This window comes from Mercenaria mercenaria, chromosome 6 (genome assembly GCF_021730395.1).
Source record: "Mercenaria mercenaria strain notata chromosome 6, MADL_Memer_1, whole genome shotgun sequence".
Taxonomy (NCBI): domain Eukaryota; kingdom Metazoa; phylum Mollusca; class Bivalvia; order Venerida; family Veneridae; genus Mercenaria; species Mercenaria mercenaria.
The window spans coordinates 12,862,459-12,885,675 of NC_069366.1; the positions used below are offsets into that span (position 1 = coordinate 12,862,459).

General features: G+C 34.5%; 1 protein-coding gene across 1 annotated transcript in view; it reads right to left on the reverse strand.

The window, feature by feature from the left end:
- Positions 1 to 1,594: 1,594 nt before the first annotated feature.
- The window catches only part of LOC123549649 (large neutral amino acids transporter small subunit 2-like), a 38,202-nt gene continuing 16,579 nt past the window's right edge, over positions 1,595 to 23,217 (reverse strand). The window contains exons 2-12 of the mRNA XM_045337908.2: positions 18,406 to 18,564; positions 17,182 to 17,317; positions 9,087 to 9,212; positions 8,729 to 8,837; positions 7,176 to 7,220; positions 6,428 to 6,551; positions 5,996 to 6,099; positions 5,133 to 5,229; positions 3,858 to 4,007; positions 2,813 to 2,990; positions 1,595 to 1,876 (exon numbers count right to left, since the gene is read on the reverse strand). Coding sequence (XP_045193843.2) covers positions 1,818 to 1,876; positions 2,813 to 2,990; positions 3,858 to 4,007; positions 5,133 to 5,229; positions 5,996 to 6,099; positions 6,428 to 6,551; positions 7,176 to 7,220; positions 8,729 to 8,837; positions 9,087 to 9,212; positions 17,182 to 17,317; positions 18,406 to 18,564 — 1,287 coding nt within the window. The 3' untranslated portion in view covers positions 1,595 to 1,817. The remainder of the gene's footprint in view (positions 1,877 to 2,812; positions 2,991 to 3,857; positions 4,008 to 5,132; positions 5,230 to 5,995; positions 6,100 to 6,427; positions 6,552 to 7,175; positions 7,221 to 8,728; positions 8,838 to 9,086; positions 9,213 to 17,181; positions 17,318 to 18,405; positions 18,565 to 23,217) is intronic.

Genomic DNA, 23,217 nt, shown 5'->3' on the forward strand with positions numbered 1-23,217 from the left:
AAAAATAAGACATATATTTTCAACAGGGATCCATCACTATGTCGTGGGTCTCTTTGTTCCTTAAATAAATCCTTAACAGAATATACGAAAAGTAAAAAGTGTCCTCAAATGGTTTTTATGTGATTGATCACTTTTAAGAACCACAACATATATTAAGGACCGCTATGGAAATAATAGATGTTGTTATCTTTTTATGGCATCAGTATTATTTAATGTCATGATTACATTTCCATTTTTCGTGAGTGTGAGTAAGTGAGTTGGGTTTACGGCGAATCGACACAAAATGGTCGTATATCGCCGAGCGTGGTTTTCTATTGTCATACACATGCATGTAATAAAGAAGTACATTTTATACTGAATGTAAAACGATTATTTCAGGAAATGAGTGAGAAGGGCAGCAGGAGAAACAGCTACTGTCAAGTGCTGGAGAATTATGGATATACACAGAATATCAGAAGTAGGTATGAAGGCCATGCTCTATTCTACGAAGCCGGATGGCAAGTAGTGCACGGGGGCATGATCAGTGTACAAAATTATAAATTTGGAAGTTTTATTGAGGCAACAATGTTCCCTGGACAAAAGTCCGATATGGATTTGGTAACTTTGATAAAACCGTTCGTTGTATTTGAAATACCAATTCCTTACGAAAGGAAAAATAGTTATGTAACCTGTAAGATGATCAGCAAATTACGTCACGGCGAGTGCACACAGGTAATGAGAATCAGTGAAGTGTTAAAACAAATTGATAAAGAGTATGGATCCTGTGAAACGTCAAAAAAGCGTGCGTAAGAGGCCAGCTGATTACCGAGCACGTGAAAAGTGCCCTAGATTTCTTTGAGCAAAATTTAAATTAGACCGTCGTTTAGTATAACAAGTATATATCAATGCAGTTTGATTCTACTGTAATTTAAACTAGAAAATGCACACATTTTAATGATTATCGAAAGTAAAAGAAAGTTTAGAATGTCCGTTCCCGAGTCTTATTACTCCCGATGTCGTATGCAATTTTTCCATATTTCCTTCAAAAAAGCTGACAGTCGGTGTATTTTTTTATGATGAGAAACATCAAAATATGTGGAACTATCTCTGGTTTACCCTAGTGGGTCATTTAAACTGAGTAAAAACTAATTTCAGACAACATTCCGAAAGTGTACCAGTATCCGGATAGTATATTTTGGATATGCGATTTAGTAAACTTTAACCCTACTGTAATAGCACTTTTCTGTTAATGAAATATTGATGAAAGACCTGATAAATACAACAGGACTTTTGATAATTATCAGTTTACAATGTGACCTGAAACAGGCCTTTAACTATGTTGTTTACAACATGATCTTGATTTCAAGATTAAGCTTATATTAAGGCCCTCAACTATTTCACATTCATATGAATAAGTTGACATTCTTGGTGACATTTTTAAGGGAAAGGCTTGAATGGTTTAACCTAAACTATAAAGTAAGTAAAAAGCCTTTGTAAACTTTGTTACTGGTTTTGGGAAGATTTAGCACTTTATTCTGTGATACAAAGAAGTATAATAAAATTTATTTTTATAGCTCTTTGTGTGACATTTCTTTTAAGTGTGGAATAAAGATAAATGGAATACATGTTAACTATAGACATCTAGAAATGCAACTACTGCTATGGTAACTTTCACATCTAAAAGGGCACCCTGCCCCTTTCGGACAGCACCCTGCCCCTTTTTGACAGCACCCTGCCCTTTTTGAGCTCTAGAAATAACACTAGTGGTTTCATCTAAAACAGCATATTGCTCAAGATCCTCAATATATATTCTGGACTTCATGTAGCTACCAGCTCCATCATGATACTTCCTCAGAAACGACATCACAAATCTTTTGGCTAGTTTGTGTTAATGATCCTATAATAAAAAAAAAACTGTTAGTGTATGAAAAGACAATCAATCGTTAAAAAAATAGTAATCAGGTTATTTTGACCAATGTAGACCAAGATCAGCCTGCATGATCATGGTTTGCACTGTTTGCTATTCAGTCAGTAAATTTTCTCTGAATGGCACTGCCCAAATTGAATAATGGACCAGTCCATTTTAGAAATATAGCTGAGTCAAGGTTAAACCTAACCACATTATTTGGCTTTATCAAATCTTACAACAAGCCAGACTGTCACAAAACACTCCCGTCATCGAACTTGGCCTAATTCAAAGGGCATAATCCAAGAGCGCCTGGGGCAATTTGGGTGGTTATCCTACTTGACTGAGATATTATGCCCACAAACTGTCAGCAAGTTTGGTGAAGTTCGGATGAAAACTGTTTGGCTTAAGAGTGTGGACAAGGCTAAATTCAGTTTTTTAGCAATTCAAGGACCATAATCAAAGAGTGCCTGGGGCAATTTGACTGGTTATCAAACCTGGGTGAGATATTATGCCCACAAACATTGACAGCAAGTTTGGTGAAGATTGGATGAAAACTGTTGGATTTAAGAGAGCTGACAAGACTAAATTCGCAGTTTTCGGGTAATTTAAGGGCAATAATCCAAGAGTGCCTGGGGCGATTTGGCTGGTTATCGAACCTGGTCGAGATATTATGACCACAAACATTGTCAGCAAGTTTGGTGAAGATCGGATGAAAACTGTTGGACTTTGAGAGCGGGTATGCTTTGGACGCCGACCACCCGCCCACTGCTACCATGGGTGTTTACATATGCCCTACTCTTTAAGAGACGGGCGTATAATGAAACGCAACTCAAGCATTATTTATGATAAACTGAAACTCCATTCTATTCCATCAGTATATGCTGTATAATAAATCATACATCATTCCTACACTATGATACTTACTAACAAATTTTGTAAAGGCTTTCGGCTTGTTTTTCCAACGTACACCAACAACATAAACAGGAAGTCCAGTCAGTACCAAAAGGAGGCCCATACCCGTATCTTTTGGTGCAGCAAAAAGAGGCACAATTAACAAGAAAATTACAGCTATCAGGAACGTGACTGGTATAGCAATGTTAAACTGAAAATAAGAACAAAAATACTGTTTATTTTCCCTGCAATGAATGTATCATAATTAAAACTGAAGTACATTTTCAAGCTATATTTAGTTATTGCATTCCAATAGTGAATACCCATGAAATCTATTGACCCTAAAGGCAGACATTCCAGTTTGTTTGTTTTGGGTTTAACACAGATTTTCAACAGTATTTCAGTTATTTAACGGCGGGCAGTTAACCTAACCAGTGTTCCTGGATTCTGTACCAGTACAAACCTGTTCTCTGCAATTAACTGCCAACTTCCCCACATGAAACGTTTAACCTCTTCTATCAAATCATCACGAAGAACATACACCCCTCTCAGACCCTCAATCTGTATATCTGTGCTCCCCCTCTTGAGCTAAGTCGGCAGGGCAGGCTGCAGACATTCTAGTGGCCACATAATCAAATATACAAGTTTGTTTACATGAATCACATCATACAAGATAAACAGACATTTTAACAGATGTTGCCACTAGAAAGCTTGCATTGTGATGCAACATCATAAAGTTTACTATTACAACTCGTGCCATTAGTGGACTTCAACAGTTCGTTTTTCATTTTTTTTGTGTTTACAGTCACAGTGGCACAATTTAGATCAAATGGCAACTTTTCCAGTTTCTCATGGTGGAGGAAGCCAGGAACATTGTTTCATGCATGGACAGGTTCTTGGCTAGAATCACCAACCTTGCTCAATCCAACTGGACGACTTCCTCATATCAGGAATTCTATGCCCTAAGCAAGGTTTCGAAACTGTATTTGTGACGGGCAATTGATTTGAAAACCAAAACCTAACCATTCAGCCACGGAGGCACCTGTATGTATTAATATAAGATTGAAAGATATATTACTTTAATAGGTCTGTCCCATTCAGGATGTTTGTAGCGGAGATACAGCAGACCTGTGACAGACATACCCACAGACAACCACTGTACAAAGCTCATGTAGTTGATGAGAGCATACATGTCATCTGAGATCAACATAAGTATTGACAGCCCTCCCTGAAAGAAAAAATGAGATCAATGTAAACAGCCGGACAGTGAGCAATCACACAAGATCAACATAAGTATTGACAGAAGTAAATAGTTTCAAACAAATATTTCAACAGAAAAATATTTTACTTGGTTAGCAGTTAACCATAAGCCTGCTGGCGACAAATAATTCTTTTTTTGTTGTTGTTGTTTTGGGGTGTAATGTTGCACTGACACAGTTATAGGTCATATGGGGACTTTCCATCTTTGATGGTGGAGGAAGACCCCAGGTGCCCCTCCATGTATTATTTCATCATGAGCAGGCACCCGGGTAGAACAACCGACCTTCTGTAAGCCAGCTGGATGGCTTCCTAACATGAAGAATTCAATGCCCCGAGTGAGGCTCGAACCCACATCAACGAGGGGCAAGTAATTTCAAGTCAGTGACCTTAACCACTCGGCCACGGAAGCACCTGACAAATAATTCTGCCTTTGCGTCCAGTGCAGACCAAGATCAACCCTGCACTGTTCCCTATTCAGTTTGCAGTAAATTTTCAGTGAACACCCTTTCGAATAATAAACGGTACTGCCCAATTTGAATGATAGACCAGTCCATTTTAGAAATTTAGCAGGGTAAACGTTGGAATTGTATCTTACAAAATGGATAAACATATTGTTTTCATACTTTCTTTTTTTCATTTAAATATATAATTATCTGTTTGTTTGCTTAATGAACATCAATCAGCATCAAATTTTTGCATGACTTGTGCATTTAACCCTAATCATGTCCGACATGACTGAACCTGCTTTGCGACCATTGTAGATCATGATCAGCCTGCAAATCCATGCAGTCTGATCATGATCTGTACTGTTTGCCATTCAGACAGTATCTTTTGATAAGCACCCCTTTTAATAGTTAATGGTACTATCGAAAATGAAATATGGAAAAGTTCATTATAGAAATTTAGCAGGGCAAGGGTTAAAATAATATTATGATACTTCATTATGACCAAGAACAAATCAGTAGTACTAGATTTCTGATTATTTTTGCCTCCTGTACACATTTGGACAAAAATCATTATTATATGAAGTAGAAATTATTAGATAAAAGCCAATATTAATAGCCTTACTATACAATGAATAATGAAAACTTACAGTGAAGAGCATGGCAGGCATGGGTGTATAACGTTTCACATTTATCATAGACATCAACTCTGGTAAATGTCCTTCTCTTGCTCCAACAAAAAATAATCTGAAAATGCAAATTCCCAATGTCAAGTTTGATGTCGCATTATCTCTTGCCTTTTCAACTATGTAAAGACCTTTTGAATAAGATACCAATTTGTACTCTTATTATTCTTACTTTAATAACAATTCTAACTTAAATTATTCTCCTATTGGCTTATACCAATAATACAGCAACAGGGTGTTCATCCATACTCATGTCTTCTACTTCCTGTGACTTTTTCATAAAATGTTTATAACATGTCAGTAGTAAATTTTAAACGCTTGCAGTATATGCCAATGTTACAAAATATACTCATCAAATCTCAATTTTCAGTGTGATACAGGAACAACAGTTATCCAATAGCCTGTTACAGTATATTTTAAATAGTATGTGGTGCAAAACTCCACCATCCAGACAGTCAGATATACATCACTCTGTTTTTCTCATGAAATGTGCCTTATTTTAATTTAAGCAAAATTCAGCTTCACTGCAGCGGTGCTGCGATGGGGCGGCAGTGTCCGCCCCAATATTTCAGCCAGCAATTGCATTTTGAAAATGTCCATATTTTTTCATCAACTTTCTATGCTCATGCAAAATTGGAGAGGCGAAAGGGCGGAAATGCAAAGAAATCGAGTCATTTATGGTGCAACTTGAAAAAAAAATTCCAACAACCTTGGAGGAGGTCTTCCCTCCAATTCCCACCCCGTCAATGTCTCACAACATCCTAATACCAGATGTTTCACAAAGAGCTAAATATTGATCCAATCAACAAAAATATGAATCAACTTACCTCCCTGAGGTAAACAGTAGACCATTCACACCTCCAAATGTGGAGAGTGATACAAATACTGGTATTATCCAGGCCATAAAACCATACACTTTCTCAGCAAATGTCTGAAAAGGGAGACATATTTAATAACTTCATAACTGGTTCTTTCAAAAAGTCTGAACAGCAAAGTAACATTCTTTTCAAATCCACTCAACTTTACATTAAGACAAAGGATGAACAGGTAATAAAAGATAATGCTATTTGCGCTTTTTTTAATTTCATATCATAAGGAATATGGCTATATTCAAATGGGTTAAAATATCATGACTCAGTAAATTTAAATGAAGACAGGATGTTTATTACGTATAAGTAGATCTATAAATGGTAAACATTTTATCTATCACAATAATAAAGAAATCGCACGAAAACCCATTAAAATATCTATAAACTTACCACAGCTACTGCATTAGATTCCATCATTTCTCGTGGTGACACAAGCGAGAAATAAGCTACATTGGAAAACACATATACAAATGTTACAATAGGTATAGATATGTAGATAGCACGTGGCAAGTTTCTGAAAAAGAAAACATCATTTACAATAACAGCAAAATACCACTTATAGCTAATACTTTGCTCTCACATGAAAATCAGATTTGTCAAAATACAAGCATAAAATTTTATGTTTGGTTGTTCTGGTAAAGGTTCAATGCCATTTTTCCGGACCTCTCAACAAGAAACGGAAATCCAGGGATTACACACATACTGTCTAATCAGCATAACAAAACTTTCCCTAATCCTGGTCTATTCATGTATTATGTGTTTTCACAGTAGAACTTTTCATCAATGGCCAAACATTAACTTCAATTAGTTAAGTCTTAAAAGCCATGTGGTTAATGTTTCGACATAACTCATTTCTTATCACCTATGTTTTGATCCCTACCAGGGAACACTTGGCATAAAGCAAATATTAACTAGCACAAAAAAATCCCAAGAAAACATGTGCCAGACACAAAAATAGGAGTGCTTCTGAAACCTGGTCACACGGTTTGATCATAGTAGTGTGACTGTAGAACCTGCATACAAAGCAGTTCGATCATTCATCCTGAACAAACAAAAATCATGTTTAAATAGAAGCCAATTTTTACACACAAAATATTCAACTGACTCGAATTAGCAGTAATTAAAGAAATATACTCACTTGTAAGGATCAATTAATTCTTCTGTTACAAAATTAAGGAAGTTCCTGAAAAAAAAAAATTTGCTAAATCTTTATAACAATAATTATGTTTTAATTTTAATTTTCTAATGAGCCAACTGGGTGGGACTAGATAGTTTGACTACATTCTGCAATTCTTTCTTCATGGTTCATACAGAAGATACAAGACAAAGTTGAAGTACTTTTCAAGGACTATTTTTACAATTTTCTATGACAAGGTTAGAGTAAAAATTTCTCTGTATAAACTGTGAAAAAATGCTGCCTAAATTTACTACTGGTACCAGATTAGTAAGTGACCAATTATCATTATTTTCTTTCAAGTTTCCTTCATTTCTCTACTTCTTTTAAAATTTATTCGTTCCTGACACACAGTTTCCAAGAAGTTTTGCTTGAAATTCATGAAGTTTTGGTTGAAATTCAAGCCCTTTTTCTTCAAAATCAAAGTATATTTTCAGGATTTCTTATGGTTTTAATCATTTTCAATGACTTTTCAAGGATCAGCATCAAAGTCAAGGACTTTTCACGATTTGTGTAAACTTTGGTTGCTGCTTTTTTAAACACACAACATTAATAGCAGACATTAAGCACAAGTGATTTTCACTTTCTTATCAGCACTAACACATGGAAATCAATGAGACTTTACCATGTGAACAAATATAATGTATGGTCTTTCACATAGACATAATAGATTCATACTCCAGGCAAACATTTATAACTCAGGCAGAATGCAATAATTACATTGTAAATTAACAAAACAGTAACAGCCTTTAAACAGGTGTGTCCAGTATAGATTATCAATGATAACAGATGACCATATCAGCCTGATGGTCAGTATCCAACTGTGTGTAAGTCTTTATCTATTTGAGCAAATTCACAAACATATTATATACATGCATATAGAGATCTGATATGAAATCAGAGCTCTCATTGTTTTATATATACAGCTGATAACTTCTGCCATGTGTGCCAAACACTAGGAGGTCTGGGACAATAGATGTAACAGCTACAGTTTATACTCTCTCTAATTCTTATGTCTATATTGTTGTAAAATCAACCAGCAATGACTGAAATACCAGGATTTATTTAGCAGTTTAGCATACTTTCTAGCTGATTTTCGTCAGTAATTGTTGAATTTCTATAAAACATGTTAATCAATGCTGATTATTCAAACTAAACACCACTGTTTTGAACTATTTCAAGTTAGATTGTTATGTAACGAATCAATGAGCTTATATTTATTGCTTCCTTGAAAAAAAGCCATGATCAATGTACTGCATGGAAGCCCCAGACTGGGCAGAGTTCTCTATACTTTAACACAGTTCCCACTTTAAGAATAGACACAAGTTTTCTCCCTTACATTATGTATACAACAAACTAACAAGAGTTTTCTCCCTTATAACTATAACAGGCTCAGATCACTACTTTTACTTCTGAAAATCTGAACAGCTAGAAAATGTTGGGAAAAAAATGTCATCAGGTGGATTTTATATGAAATAAAGAACAGCTGGATTTAGTGGTGTTCAGCCTCAACTTACCATCCTGCATAAGCAAAAAGACCGCTATAGAAGGCGAGGGAAACTGACCCCACTCCTACATTAGCACCATCTATATTATCCCAAGCATTTACTATATGCTCATGTTCACCTGCAATTCAAAACAGTTCAAAACAGTTTGAACGAGGTTAAAACACAAAAATAAATTTAAACACATGAATAATAAGAGTATAAAAGTAAAATAAATTTTAAAAAGATTTAATTTTCATGTAGACTGATGAAAGGAAATATTTAATTAATGTGGATAGATAAAATAATCGATTTAAACTAAAAGTTTATAAAAACAGATCAATGTCCTTTTGCAGTTGGAATTTAATTACAGAATGATCAAAAAGTTTACCCATCCCAATCATAACAGCACCAGTGACAATAATAAGCAATAGGGCTAGCAGTTTGGCCACCGTGAAAAAATCCTGGATTTTTGTAGCTGCTTTCACACTGGCAATGTTCACAAATGTTAAAATACCTGAAAATAAATTCAAACATTTTCATTTAACCTTTAGCATGCTAGATAAATTGTCGTCTGCTGGAAATGTCGTCTGCTAAAATTATAAAGTTCATTCAATTTGCTCCAAAATTGGAAGAAATATTGTCAGAGTAGCTAACAGCTTGGAACCTGATCAGACGCCGATTTAATCGGCGTCTGATCTGGTTCCAAGCTGTTTGCAAAGGCTGTTAAATTCGCCTGCAGCAGGCTAAGGGTTAATGAATAAAATCAATCTGATTAAAATCATCTCCTATGACGGCTATGCATTAGGATTTTTGTTTGTTTTGGGTTTAACGCCGTTTTTCAACTGTATTTCAGTTATGTAATGGCAGCTATGCATTAGGAAGATCGAGTACTTTAGTAAGATTGTAAATATCTCCTTTGCAAGTATTTTCTTATTAGATAACACATTACAAAATCAATAATTTGACACGAAAATTACATATTGTCAACAATGACAATAATCCAGTTAAAGGTGGTCAATCACATTTAAACAACATTTAATGACATTTTTTACTTTTTGTATATTCTGGTAGAGAATTATTTAAGGAACAAAACGGCTGATTACATAGAGTTAGATTTCTATTTGAAATGTATATTTTATTCTTTTTATAAAATTTTGTAATTACTCCCCTTTAATATGAAAGTATATAAAAAGCTGGGTATTTCTTTTTATTTCGATATAATGTCTAGTTTTACATTTGCATTTGATAGACATATCAATGATTGAACAATCTGAACCAAAATGCAAGATTTAAAGCTGTGTATAGCTTCTGAATCCATTTATTTCCAATCTATCTTGGTTGCGCAACCAAGATAGACAAAGGGAGGTAATAATAATTTTTCAAACTTGCGTTTCTAATGAATTCCATCTAAATACATAATTTTTAATGCAAATATTTTACAAATATATTACAATATGTTTAATATTTATACATTTCCTTAGGCAAAGTATGTTTATCAAATTTATACTTATGATAAAATAACTCTATCTTGGTTGGGCAACCAGGATAGGAAAATGAAATTTTAAAAATACCTCCAGTGAAAATCTAATTTGTATTAAGTGTTAAGTGAACATAAATGAGTGTAAATGATCAGATGCTAAAATTTCGAACAAATCCGTTACATGGCCAAAATCTGATTATCCACCTTTAATAACAGTATGCTATCGGACTTGGACTTGTAAGCCTTTTTCTGTGACAATTTCATAGTATAAAAAATGTTAATCAGTAAGTCTTTTATCCTTAGTGGCTGGGCATGTGATTCTGCCTTTGCGACCAGCGCAGACCAAGATCAGCCTACACATCCAGCTGATCATGGTCTGCACTGTTCGCTATTCAATCCTTGCGTGTATCAGTGCTATACACTTGGCACGTTAAAGAACCAGGCAGTCTATTCGCAACGAGCTAGGCTAAGTTAGCTGAACAAGCCTGTATCTGATTTCTGATCTTTCTGTCATGGGGGCTTTGTCTCACTCTGTCCCTCTGGTCAGATCGCTCTGTGTCTGTACTAGTATAGGATGAATTATGCGCCCTGTGTGGCTGCATTTGAACTATGTAAAGCACCTTTGAACGTGAAATTGATCATGAAAAGGGCGCTATATAAATCTGGTATAATAATAATAATAATAATAATAATATTCAGTCAGTAAATTTTCACTGAACACCCCGTTGAATAATAAATGGTACTGCCCAATTTCAATGGTGGACCAGTCCATTTTACAAATTTTGCAGGCTAAAGGTTTATATGTTGCTAATAGCGTACTAGTGCTCAAAATACCCAAACCATTGACTTTTATAGATACAAATTGCAGTTAATGTACTTAAAACTTGAAACCAGACTCTGGACAGGACTAGTTTCCAGACAAATAAAATAACCGCTTTATTTTGGCATTAGTTATGAAACAGTTTAATCCCAGTCATTTTAACTGGAAAGATTAAAGATTAGGAAATCATACAAATATATCAATTACAATTTTTTTTTCTTCTATAGACTAACTGTCAATCATCTTATTAAAAAAAGTACTGTATTTGTGCAGATCATTTTGACTAAATTTTACCTCACAGGATATAGGTGCTTTGAAGTTTATGTTATCTAAGTTTCAATTTGTCCAAAGAAGTCTAAGAAAACAATGAAAGAGAAATACAGAATTTTGTTTCGAAACTGGTTCCCAACTAGTATCTGTACCTCTACAGGGTAAAAAAAAGTCTTGTGTTTTTCATATAAGTTCTCAGGTAAATTACTTCACTGTACTATATAAAAGACAAAACAACACAACAGTCTCCTTTATACTCAGTTCTTCTACTATAAAGCGCTTTACCACTGAATATTCTGAGCACTGGTTTGATACATAAATGAATTAAAAATAAGCAGAATCAAACTGGAATGAATGTATGCTGTTATTTTCATTAAAATGTTGGTTTACATCATCATTTTTGCAAAAAAGTATTTCTGATCAAAAATAAACCAATGATATTTGTGTTACCAAAATTAAGCCTATATTCGTACAATGTCATCTACATTATTCAATATTTCAATATTTTGACAAAGTCAAAATGCGCATTATAGCTTTTTGACAGCCTTTGCTCTAAAATGCAAATACCAACATAGCAAAAGTCTGATCAACAGTTGAAAAATCACTATCAAAATATTAGATATGCATCATCTCCAGGTAATACAGTAGTTGTGTCTTTTAAATGTTTAAAATATACCTACTTAATAATAAAACTAGTAATAATAAGCGCACAATTTTACAGCACATGACTTTTATTACAGCACATGACTTTAATTACTGCACATGACTTTAATTTAAGCCAAAAATTAAAGGGTTTGGTGCATTTTCTATGTCACACTTGTGTAGTATCTATACTTTTGTCCAGTTTAGATTGATAAAAAACACAGAACTGTTGCTTTTGTTTTTTGTTTGTCTTTTTACTCAGTGTTGTTCTCCCCATTTCCTTCTTTGCCTCAAAAAACTCTTCTTTCATATTTACTGAATAATTCTTTGTTGTTTCCAAAAAATGTTCATGTTTACCACTGAGAAACATGTTTACCAGCCTAAAGTAACTAATTTATCATAAAAATGATCACTATCATAAATCACCTGATAATTCTACCATAACATTTATACTGTATAGTTTCTTTTTTCTTCAATACAATTGACCTTAGAGATACTGAGCTATTGAGGACCATAATGAACAGGTCTTTTCTATGTTCTTATTACCTCCGCATGACAAACATTGAAAAGCCCATGGGTGGTAGACAGTAACCTTAGGAACCTTCAACTGTAAAGTATAGGACAGCCCTTTCATTGGTGTTTAACATCTTAACATTGGATGAAATTCAATCAACCCATTTCTAATTTTCCTATTATCTTCCAGGGGCATGTCCTTGACCAAAATACCTCACAGCTATACAAACATGTTGTTTTTTTCTGCTGTCAGTCTAAGTTTATGCTAATTTATTTACTTCTACACACTGACACCTCATTCCTGACAGTATATCTGTTGCTAGAAGGAAACAGAAGCCAATTTCTTTCCTTTTTAATATCATATATACTACGCAAGAGCTACAAGTACCATATTTCATGCCTTTGCTATCACAGGGCAAGACTTATTAAACTCACAACCTCCCACTTTCAAGGTACACATTCTACCACTTGGCTACCCAGAATTTTATTTTAAAAATAATGATCATATAACTTTTTTACATGAGAAAGAATTTTTAAACTACTGTAGAGGGGTTCTTATTTTTCTCAAGTTCTGTATACAAACATAATTTATATTATATTTTGATTTTAGTGAACTAGTCTTTTAATATTTTAACTTGCAATTACAATTAAAACATAAATAGCATAATACGGTATTACCGATTGTAATCTCATTAGTGCATGTATAACAAGTATATTAATTCTAAAACTTTGATATTAGTTTAACCTATAAAACACAACAAAATATCTATAACAAAACAAAACCTTGGCATATATACAAGGACGTATATCAAATATCAAACAGTTATTATGGTACCAGTCTATATAAAAATCATTTTTACTTAAGAAATAATATACAGCAGAACCATGTTTTAATATCTTTAAATGCAACAAATAAGGTTATATTATCTGCTAAATAATTATTCTAAACACAGTACAGTATAACAGATTCTGGGTGTTTAAATATGTGCAAACATGTTCGTGTTTTTTTCTATTTGATTGTAATATATCTTTTATGTAAACAACTGGATCAGATAAGGAAGCACTATGCATGGCATATATATATGGTGACAATTGGTTTCTCTAATGTTATCAATAGGTTTGAATATTGATTAACACAATAGGAAGTTTTATTGAACTCGTTGCTTTTTATTACCTCCCTTTACTGTTCTAATGAAATAAGTTCATGTGCAGTAATGAAAGAAGTGTTATTCTAATCAAATTATTATGCATAAAATCTATATACACAGATGTTTCATCTGATTTTAATATAAAAATCAAAGACTTATGGAACTTTAAAAGAGTACCAAAATCTCTTTTATATGACATAGTGGTAAATGGTGTAGTACTCTTTTGGCCCCAAATAACAAGTCAAAGTGATATCAACACAGTTATGTTTAAAAGAAAATGTTTGTTTTTTTTATACTAAAAAGATTCTTAGAGCATAAAGTAATGTTAAGGTGATAAAATAACTGCAACATTTGTTACATACAGTATACCAGTAAGATTATAATTCAATATTAATATTTTAACAATCTGAAACGTGCTCATAAAAGTTTGGTTAAATCACATATTTCTTTGATAATTGTGATAATTGATATACATAGTAGCAAAATTTTTCACATCTACGGTATGATGCGGGCAGGGACCAAACCCACAACCACCGAAACTCAAAGCGATCGCTCTACCGCTACGCTTCTGAGGCAGTACCAGCATCGTAGAAAATGTAATCACACCAAATGAGCTGCAAGTGCTACTGTACAATTAATTAATTGTTATAAGTTCATATATTTGCTGATACTACATAACAATTTTGCTTCAAAGTCACCAGTTTTTAATAAATGCTGGATTAACATGGTCTCATTGTAATGGCACCACATGCTGATACAAAAAACAGTTTATGCTTACAGTCTCACAAAAACTGATCCAATCATAATTTATGTGCCATTTTATAGAAAATGTTCATTTTATAGCAACTGTTTATTGTTTTCAGCATGCTACAATTTAGATATTGCCAAAGATTGTGTAAGACATATTCAATGACGTGACTGACATTTCTATAACCTTTAGCCAGTGCTGACGGCAAGTGATTCTGCCTTTGCAACCAGTGCAGACCAAGATCAGCCAGCACGTCCATGCAGGCTGATCATGGTCTGCACTGTTCCCTATTCAGTCAGTAAATTTTCAGTGAACACCCCTAGGAATAATAAATGGTACTGCCCAAACTGAATGACGGACCAGTTCATTATAGAAATTTAGCAGGGTAAAGGATAATATACTACAACATTTACTGCTTTGCGCCATTCGTTTGCCTCTTTTCTCCAACAAATTTATTTGAACATTTCTATTGTGAAGAGGGAAGCCTTGCAACTATAATAATATTAAAGACGTTGCATACAACAAAATGCTGACAGTATAACCCTCAAAGTTGTTTAACAGAAGTGCCAAACAGTAACTGAAAAGAGTTCAATACATATCACACGATATACCAGTAGTCATACTACCAGTGCATTTTGTTTTCAAACAAAGGCAGTAACTATATTAATACTGGAATTTTGGCAACTTTGTCTGGAATACTTAAACCATTCATGAATCCTATATAATTTTAGTTAATAACGCCAATTTTAAAAGGATAAAAAAAGCTGGGGCCCACTACAGACACAGATCTCTTGTATTCAAACGTACGTCAATGGGCATTAGCGAACAGAAATTTTCCATAACAAAGTCAGGATAAAATCTTTTAACTTGTCCTTTATAGGATGACAATACTATATTTTACGCTACTGGCAAACTCAAGATTACAAGAGATTTATTATAAAGGCGATCCTATCTCTTTATAAAGACCAATAGATTTTTATCTTTTCCTAAATTCGGACTAAAAACATGCGGCTTTGCCAAAAGTTAAGCTGAACCTGGGCAATGCCACCTTATCTAGCATTTTACAAACAAGAGGGCCATGATGGCCCTATATCGCTCACCTGTTATCATTGCACTTAAGGACAAGTCTTCAAGGTCAAAAGATCATAATAGAAATCAATCAAAAGAATTATGAGAAAATATAGTTGAAATTTTCTTTAAGTAACTTTAAAAACAAGATTTGAAAACTTTTTGTAGAGGTCCACTAGGCAATGCTACATGTCAAATATCTAAGCTCTTCTGGTTTATTTTTAGAAAATTTTGAAGATTTTTCTATGTACAATCAAGTAACCCCATGGGGCAGGGTCAATTTGACCCCAGGGGTCATGATTTGAATAAACTTTGTAAAAGTCTAATAGGCAATGCTACATGTCAAATATCTAAGATCTAGGCCTTCTGGTTTATTTTTAGAATTTTTTTTTAAGATTTTTCCTATGTAAAATCAAGTGACCCCTAGGGCGGAGTCAATTTTGACCCCGGGGGACAAGGTTTGAACAAATTTTGTAGAGGTCCACTAGGCAATGCTACATGTCAAATATCTAGTCTCTAGGCCTTCTAGTTTATTTTTAGAAAATTTTTGAAGATTTTCCTATGTAAAATCAAGTGACCCCTGGGGCTGGGTCAATTTTGACCCAGGGGGTCATGATATGAACAAATTTTGTAGAGGTCCACTAGGTAATGCTACATGTGAAATATCTAAGCTCTGGGCCTTCTGGTTTATTTTTAGAAAACTTTTGAAGATTTTCTTATGTAAAGTCAAGTGACCCCTAGGGCGGGGTCAATTTTGACCCCCGGGTCATAATTTGAACAACTTTAGTAGAGGTCCAATAGGCAATGCTACATGTCAAATATCTAAGCTCTAGGGCTTCTGGTTTTTGAGAAGAAGATTTTTTAAATATTTTCCTATGTAAAATCAAGTGACCCCTGGGGCGGGGTCAATTTTGACCCCGGGGGCCATGATTTGAACAAATTTTGTAGAGGTCCACTAGGCAATGCTACATGTGAAATATCTAAGCTCTAGGCCTTCTGGTTTATTTTTAGAAATTTTTTGAAGATTTTCCTATGTAAAATCAAGTGACCCCTGGGGCGGGGTCAATTTTGACCCCAGGGTCATGATTTGAACAATTTTAGTAGAGGTCCACTAGGGAATGCTACATGTCAAATATCTAAGCTCTAAGGTTTCTGGTTTTGAGAAGAAGATTTTTAAGATTTTCTTATGTAAAATCAAGTGACCCCTGGGGCGGGGTCAATTTTGACCCCGGGGTCATGATTTGAACAAACTTGGTAGAGGTCCACTAGGCAATGCTTCACACCAAATATCTAAGCTCTAGGGCTTCTGGTTTTTGAGAAGAAGATTTTTAAAGTTTTTCCTTTCGGTTGCCATGGCAACCAGTGTTCTGCATGGAATTCAATTCTTTGAACAATTTTGAAAGGGGGCCATCCAAGGAACATCCCTGTGAAGTTTCATCAAAATTGGCCTGTTGGTTTAGGAGGAGATGTTGTTTAAAGGAAAGTGTGGACGGACGTACAACGGACGGACGTACAACGGACGGACGGACGGACGGACGCCGGACGGTGAGCGATCACAATACCTCACCCTGAGCACTTTGTGCTCAGGTGAGCTAAAAATATAAGTCCAAAATGTAGATCAAGAATAATGTTTTGAATTTACACAAAATAAATTAACCCTTGAATCTTCAAAATTGTGACCACATTTTAGTATCTTTATACAGCCCCAATATGTCTTCCTAAAGTGACCTTGCCACAACCTGCATGGCTACACTCTTTCTATGTAATGTTGTATAACTAATAAGAGAGACTTACTGATGCACAGTGCAGCAAGGAGTCTGGTGGCTGCCTCTGGTGGATCGCATGTTGGGAATATTGGCTGAAGAGCGTAGTAAGCGAATGTAAGTGCTACAATCGCCTGAGCTGTGGGACGGATGATAATCAGGTTAACCTGAAATATTCAGTGACATCATTAACATCGTGTGATAAATGGAAAATAATATTCAAACTTGAGGCAAAGTGAAATTAGTCGCAACAAACATTTAAAGTGTTCAACATTACCAAAAATTTATGCAAGTCCTCAGATTTTGTTTGAAACATTATTTTGACTTGTTAACCCTTATCATGCCGGACAAGATTGATTCTGCTTTTGCAACCAGTGTAGATGATCATGATCAGCCTGCACATCCATGCAGTCTGATCAAGATCTGCACTGTTCGCCATTCAGTCAGTGTCTTTTTGGTAAATACCCCTTTTTACAGTTAATGGTACTGTCTAGATTGAAAGATGCAGGGTCCGCTCTGCAATGGCTAATAAAATGCCACTTTGGCTACAAATTTGACGGTCCATTTTGCAATCTTAAACATATTTTTATATGATTTTAACAGCTTTTTCTTTCTTTAATGGCCAGGGCAGGCCCTGAACATGGACAAGTTCATTTAAGAAATTTAGCAGGGTAAGGGTTAACAACTCTTTATCAGCTTACATACAATGTTTGGTCTTGGCTATTTCCAGTATACATTTTTGTAGTATACCAAATCTGGATTATGATGCAATATCTTCATCTCAATGGCTCAGACCTAGTGTTCATTAATTGATTTATACTTGTACAGAAGAATCAACAATGTTGACATAAACAATATTTTGATGGTTATATCATGATGAAATCTCCCAGACTTTCTGAAAAGTAAATGGACACAGTAACGAAACCCTGTGAATTATGGACAATCTGAGTATACATGACTTCAATACAACTGTCCAAAAAGTCCAGAAGTTCCCCTAGCACTAGCGGATCATAACATTCCTGACCATCACAATTTTATTGCATTGCATTTATATGGAGAATACGGTACATAGATTTATCTACAGTACAAAGCAGGTGACAATAGAAATGTACATGAAAATAACATAATGTGGAATTATTTTTCACACATGTGTTTTATACAAGCTGCAGATTCTAGCTTTCAAACTGATACAAAGAAGAAAGAAAACACAATGTTATCGTTACATTTCAAAACAAGATGGCTCAGTGTATCTTACCCAAAGTTGTAAGAAAGCCAAACATGGTCCAAAAGCTTCCAGAATATAGGCGTAGTCTCCTCCTGACCTTGTAATTGTTGTACCAAGCTCAGCATAACACAGCGCTCCAACCAGTGACAACAACCCACAACCAGCCCATACGATAATTGACACACCAACCTGAAATCATAGGAAAATAACTTATCAATTAAAGAATGACTGTTGTTGTTTATGATACCTATTGTGAATAATATAAACTATTAAGGAAACTTAATATAATTCCCAGTCGAAATTGATGGTTTATTACCATGGTAATTCATGGTTTACCATGGTAGTTCATGGTCATGGAACAATGGTTAACCATGGTTGTGGTAATTGGCACCAAGGTCATACAACATGGTATCAGACTATGGTCAAAATCCATGGTCGACCATGGTTGTGGACCACAGTCAACCAAAGTCCACAACCATGGTTGACCATGGTGATTACTGACTATCAACAACTGTATAAATATGAATTTGAAAGGGTCATGAAAATAAATGACAATTGCAGTCTATATCTATTTTTGCAAGTCAGTCATTTATTTGTCATAATATTGCTAAGATGACAACAAATTATAGTCAGACTTTCAAAGTTTACCTTTGAATCTGTCTATATATGCAGGAAAACTATTCTATAACTAGGAAAACCTTTGGAGCCAAAATGCAGTCAGAAGTCTTTGGTGCATTGTAAAACTAGATAAGTGTGAAAATTACTAATATGACCTTGGAAGTCAATGGTCAACCGTGGTTGAAAAAAAAGTTGACCATGGCAGACCATGGTCAAACTGTTTATCGTCTTTTCTGACCATGGTCGACCATGGCCAATCTTACCTCACCATGGTCGACCATAGCCGACCAAGGTCCTGACCATGTTTTGACCATAGTATTTGATGGTTAACCACATTAAAACATGGTCAACCATCAACAACCGTGGTGACCATGGTCATGATTTCGTCTGGGTCTGTTTGCACTTAAACTGGATAGCTACGTTTATAAGTCATTCGATCTTGCACTTTTTAGTAGAGGCAAGCCATGAACATAAAATGACTGAAGGTTATGTCATATGAAACACTGACTTTTTGCACATTCCCTTGTCAGGGGCAGACAACTCATATAAAGGTTATTTTCAGCAAATTTCTTTTTAAATCATCATATTTCGCTCAGTTTTAAATAAAAATTTAAGATTTTTGGGATTCAAGTGTTTTGTGTTAATATCTTTGTATTTACAGTAACAAAAGCATGTTTGCTTTCAAGTTTATTCATGCACAACGACTTCCGTTATTTTGATAAAAACGCTCTTTGTATAGTTATACCTGACAAAACTGTTATATAATTTATCTTTATAGGAATGCAAAATTGAAACAATATCAATAAATCATATATTTCAGAGAAAGACAAAAAATATTCATTGTGATTTATATACAGCTATTGATCCTTCCTTTTTTTATCAAAATTACCATAAATTGTGTGTAATATAATATTCATTTTTCAATACAAAACCCATAACACAATACTTTTTACAATTTAAATTCAAATATATCATTTTTCTGAAAATCATCAGTTAATTCAATTAAAAGGGAGGTAAACAGTACATGGAAATAGATTATGCATATTTGTCGCATTACTGTGATTATTGTGTTATTGTATTGGTTAGTTACTAGATCCCGGCACTTACTGATAGATAAAAAGGTTTGAGGTACAAAAAGGATGACTGAGTAGAAAAATACAAATATGATTATATCTTAAATGTTTTCACAAAGTCTTACTCGTCTAGTTGCAACTAAGAATAAAGAAGATAGAGGTACAACACGCCTTAACACCAGATAGGTTTTAACTGTATTTATTTATAGAGGATATATAGTTTAGTTGCAGTTAATAAATTGATCTCATATAAAAAATTGAGCAATTTGAAGTAACCATTAAACTAGAAGATGCTTTTGTAGAAAAGCGCATGTCTCCCCCAATGCATAGTCCTATAGGCAAGAAGTCCATAGGGGACAGGAGCAAAAGTCAAAGAGACACTGATGGATGGCTGAAATAGGGATCATCTACTTGGCATGTCCAATCATCCCACTAAGTTTCAACATTCTGGGCCAGTAAGAAATATAATCGCGACTTTGTACAGTAACTGTTCATTTGAGTATATTCTTACATGTTTGAAGTGTTTAGTATTTCAAACACACCCATGTATTACATACCAAAATGGAAACTGCTAAACCGCTATTTATATCATATAAATTCATTTTTGTTCGGTCTTTCCTTAATATTGTTTACACTGTTCAGTTGTGCATATTTTTGCGTTTTTTTTAACGATAAACTTTTCAACTTATGGCAACTATTGGAACAGCAGACAATTACTAACATGCATCATCATGAAAGTGGCTTATGACTAATGTCCAGGGTAGTCTAAAGGAATGACGACGCAACATGTACTGTATACAATCGTACATCCAAGTGTTGTGATATTTGTAGCCCCCGTTTAACTTCGGTAAAACTATTTATTTCATTTCATCAAAAGCCCGCCCCCTTAGCTTAGCAGGCAGAGCGTTGGTCTACTGATCACGGGGCTGCGTGTTCGATCCCCGGGCGGGGTGTATGTTCTTCGTGACAATTTGATAAAAGACATTGTGTCTGAAATCATTCATCCTTAACCTCTGATAATTCATGTGGGAAAGTTGAAATTGGCAGTTACTTGCGAGAACAGGTTTGTACTGGTAAAGAATCCAGGAACACTGGTTAGGTTAACTGACTGCCGTTACATGACTGAAATACTGTTGAAAAACGGCCTTAAACCAAAAAACAAACAAACAAACAAACATTTCTTCAAATGCAATCGTTTTGGAGTACTATTTAAGTGGTGTGGAAAAATGCTTATGTCCATCGTACAAATAGCTAGTCCTTTTCATTAAGAAATAGACTGTGGTGTAAGTAGTTCACATTTGGGTATGAAACATATGGGCGTATTAAGTAGTCTTCACATGCAATTTAAACAAAAGCTATGTATTTTATACCAAAATATAAATTTTTAAACCACAATGGTGATGTATATCTTATAACTACCACTTGAAACAATTCAGATTATTATTAGAGTCTAATTTTACATATTTGAAACCATGCAGTGACTGTAATACCGTGTTCAGACTACGTTTTTAATCCTATATTAACTTGGGTTTATTTTTTAAACTCGTTCGCGTCCACACTATATGTGGTGTAAACCGTGAATTATGTAAACGTCAAGTGGTTTCTGTAATGTAGCATAAAAACTACCTCGGGAGGTGGTTTTAATACTATATTAAAAAGTAATACTACATTATTTTACAAGTGTAAACGCAAATGTGAGTTATAACTGGTTTTACAATCCCAAATCCACAGATCTTACCTTTTGGCGTAAGAATATCATGTATTTCTCTTTTGAAACCAACAATTGATGCTATGGCTGGCAAAATTAATTGGAGTGTTGATGAAACAAAAACATTAAATTACGAAATGGAGTAATGCTGATGCTCAAAATGGACTATAGATGGAACGAACAGAAATTCTTAGATGAACACAGAAGTTTAAACATTGATGACTCCTTCTTGTTTCTGTTAGCCTCCTTCTTTGTAACTTTTTTTTGCTTATTGCAAAATATTTGTTAACTTCCACCACCACATTTCTTTGCCTAGTGTGGATGCAAACTAGATTATATTTTGATGGGTTTTAAATGTCAGATACCAATTATAGCCAATTAGTGCCTGATAAAAATAAAACCTATCTGCTAGTGTGAACACTGTATTTTAGAATGGCAAACGTATTTCAAATGTCGTGTCACAATGCACTTTTCCCAATGCACATTTAGTCATTTACCACAACGCAATTGTTCCGCCTTTACAAAACACCATAGCAATGGTAAATCAGAAATTATCTTCTGGTATTTTTCTTTAAGAAATGTATTATCTTAAGTCTCTATTAAAGTTTGCAAGGTTCGGCCATATTTTAGGATTTACAAGCCAGGCTAGGAGGGTTTAGGTAGGAGTATATATATTTTCACAGTCTATCAAAACCGTATCACTTCAAACTCAGAGCCTAACAGCACTTTCACAGAAAATTTCAGTACCAACGAATAACTTTATTAACCCTTAGCCTGCTGGCAGCAAGTGATTCTGCCTTTGCCAGCAGTGCAGACCAAGATCAGCCTGCACATCCGTGCAAGGATGTGCAGTCTGATCATGGTCTGCACTGCTCGCTATTCAGTCAGTAAATTTTCAATAAACTCCCCTTTGAATAATAAATGGTAATGCTCAAATTGAATGATGGACCAAATCATTTTAGAAATTTAGCAGGGTCAAGATTAAAGACTTCTTAACCTCAGTAGACTGTATACATAAGTTTAGGATAACCAACAGCACCTACAAAAATGGTGTGTTTTTTTTATATTTTCCTAGATAAGTCTCAAATTAAACTCCTATATATTTCTCAAGTTTTGGTACAATCATGCTCATGTACAAGCACAGGCTATTAACTGAATAGTTTTGTCACTTGTAGACATAGATTGATAACATTCACTCCATCCTAGACAGACCAGGCTAAACCTGATACACCTAAAAGCATCTCCCTTGATACAATAAAAGCTTATATACAGTAAATGTCCTATTCCAGACATATACAGTTTCAGCGCATTTATGGTCAATTTGCCTGAAATGTAGCAATTAACTTATCTAATAACATTTATAGTAGCAATTTACTCTGACACAACATATTTCAAACACACAATACTTTTTTTTTGTAAAAGGTCTGCTCAGGACATTAGGTC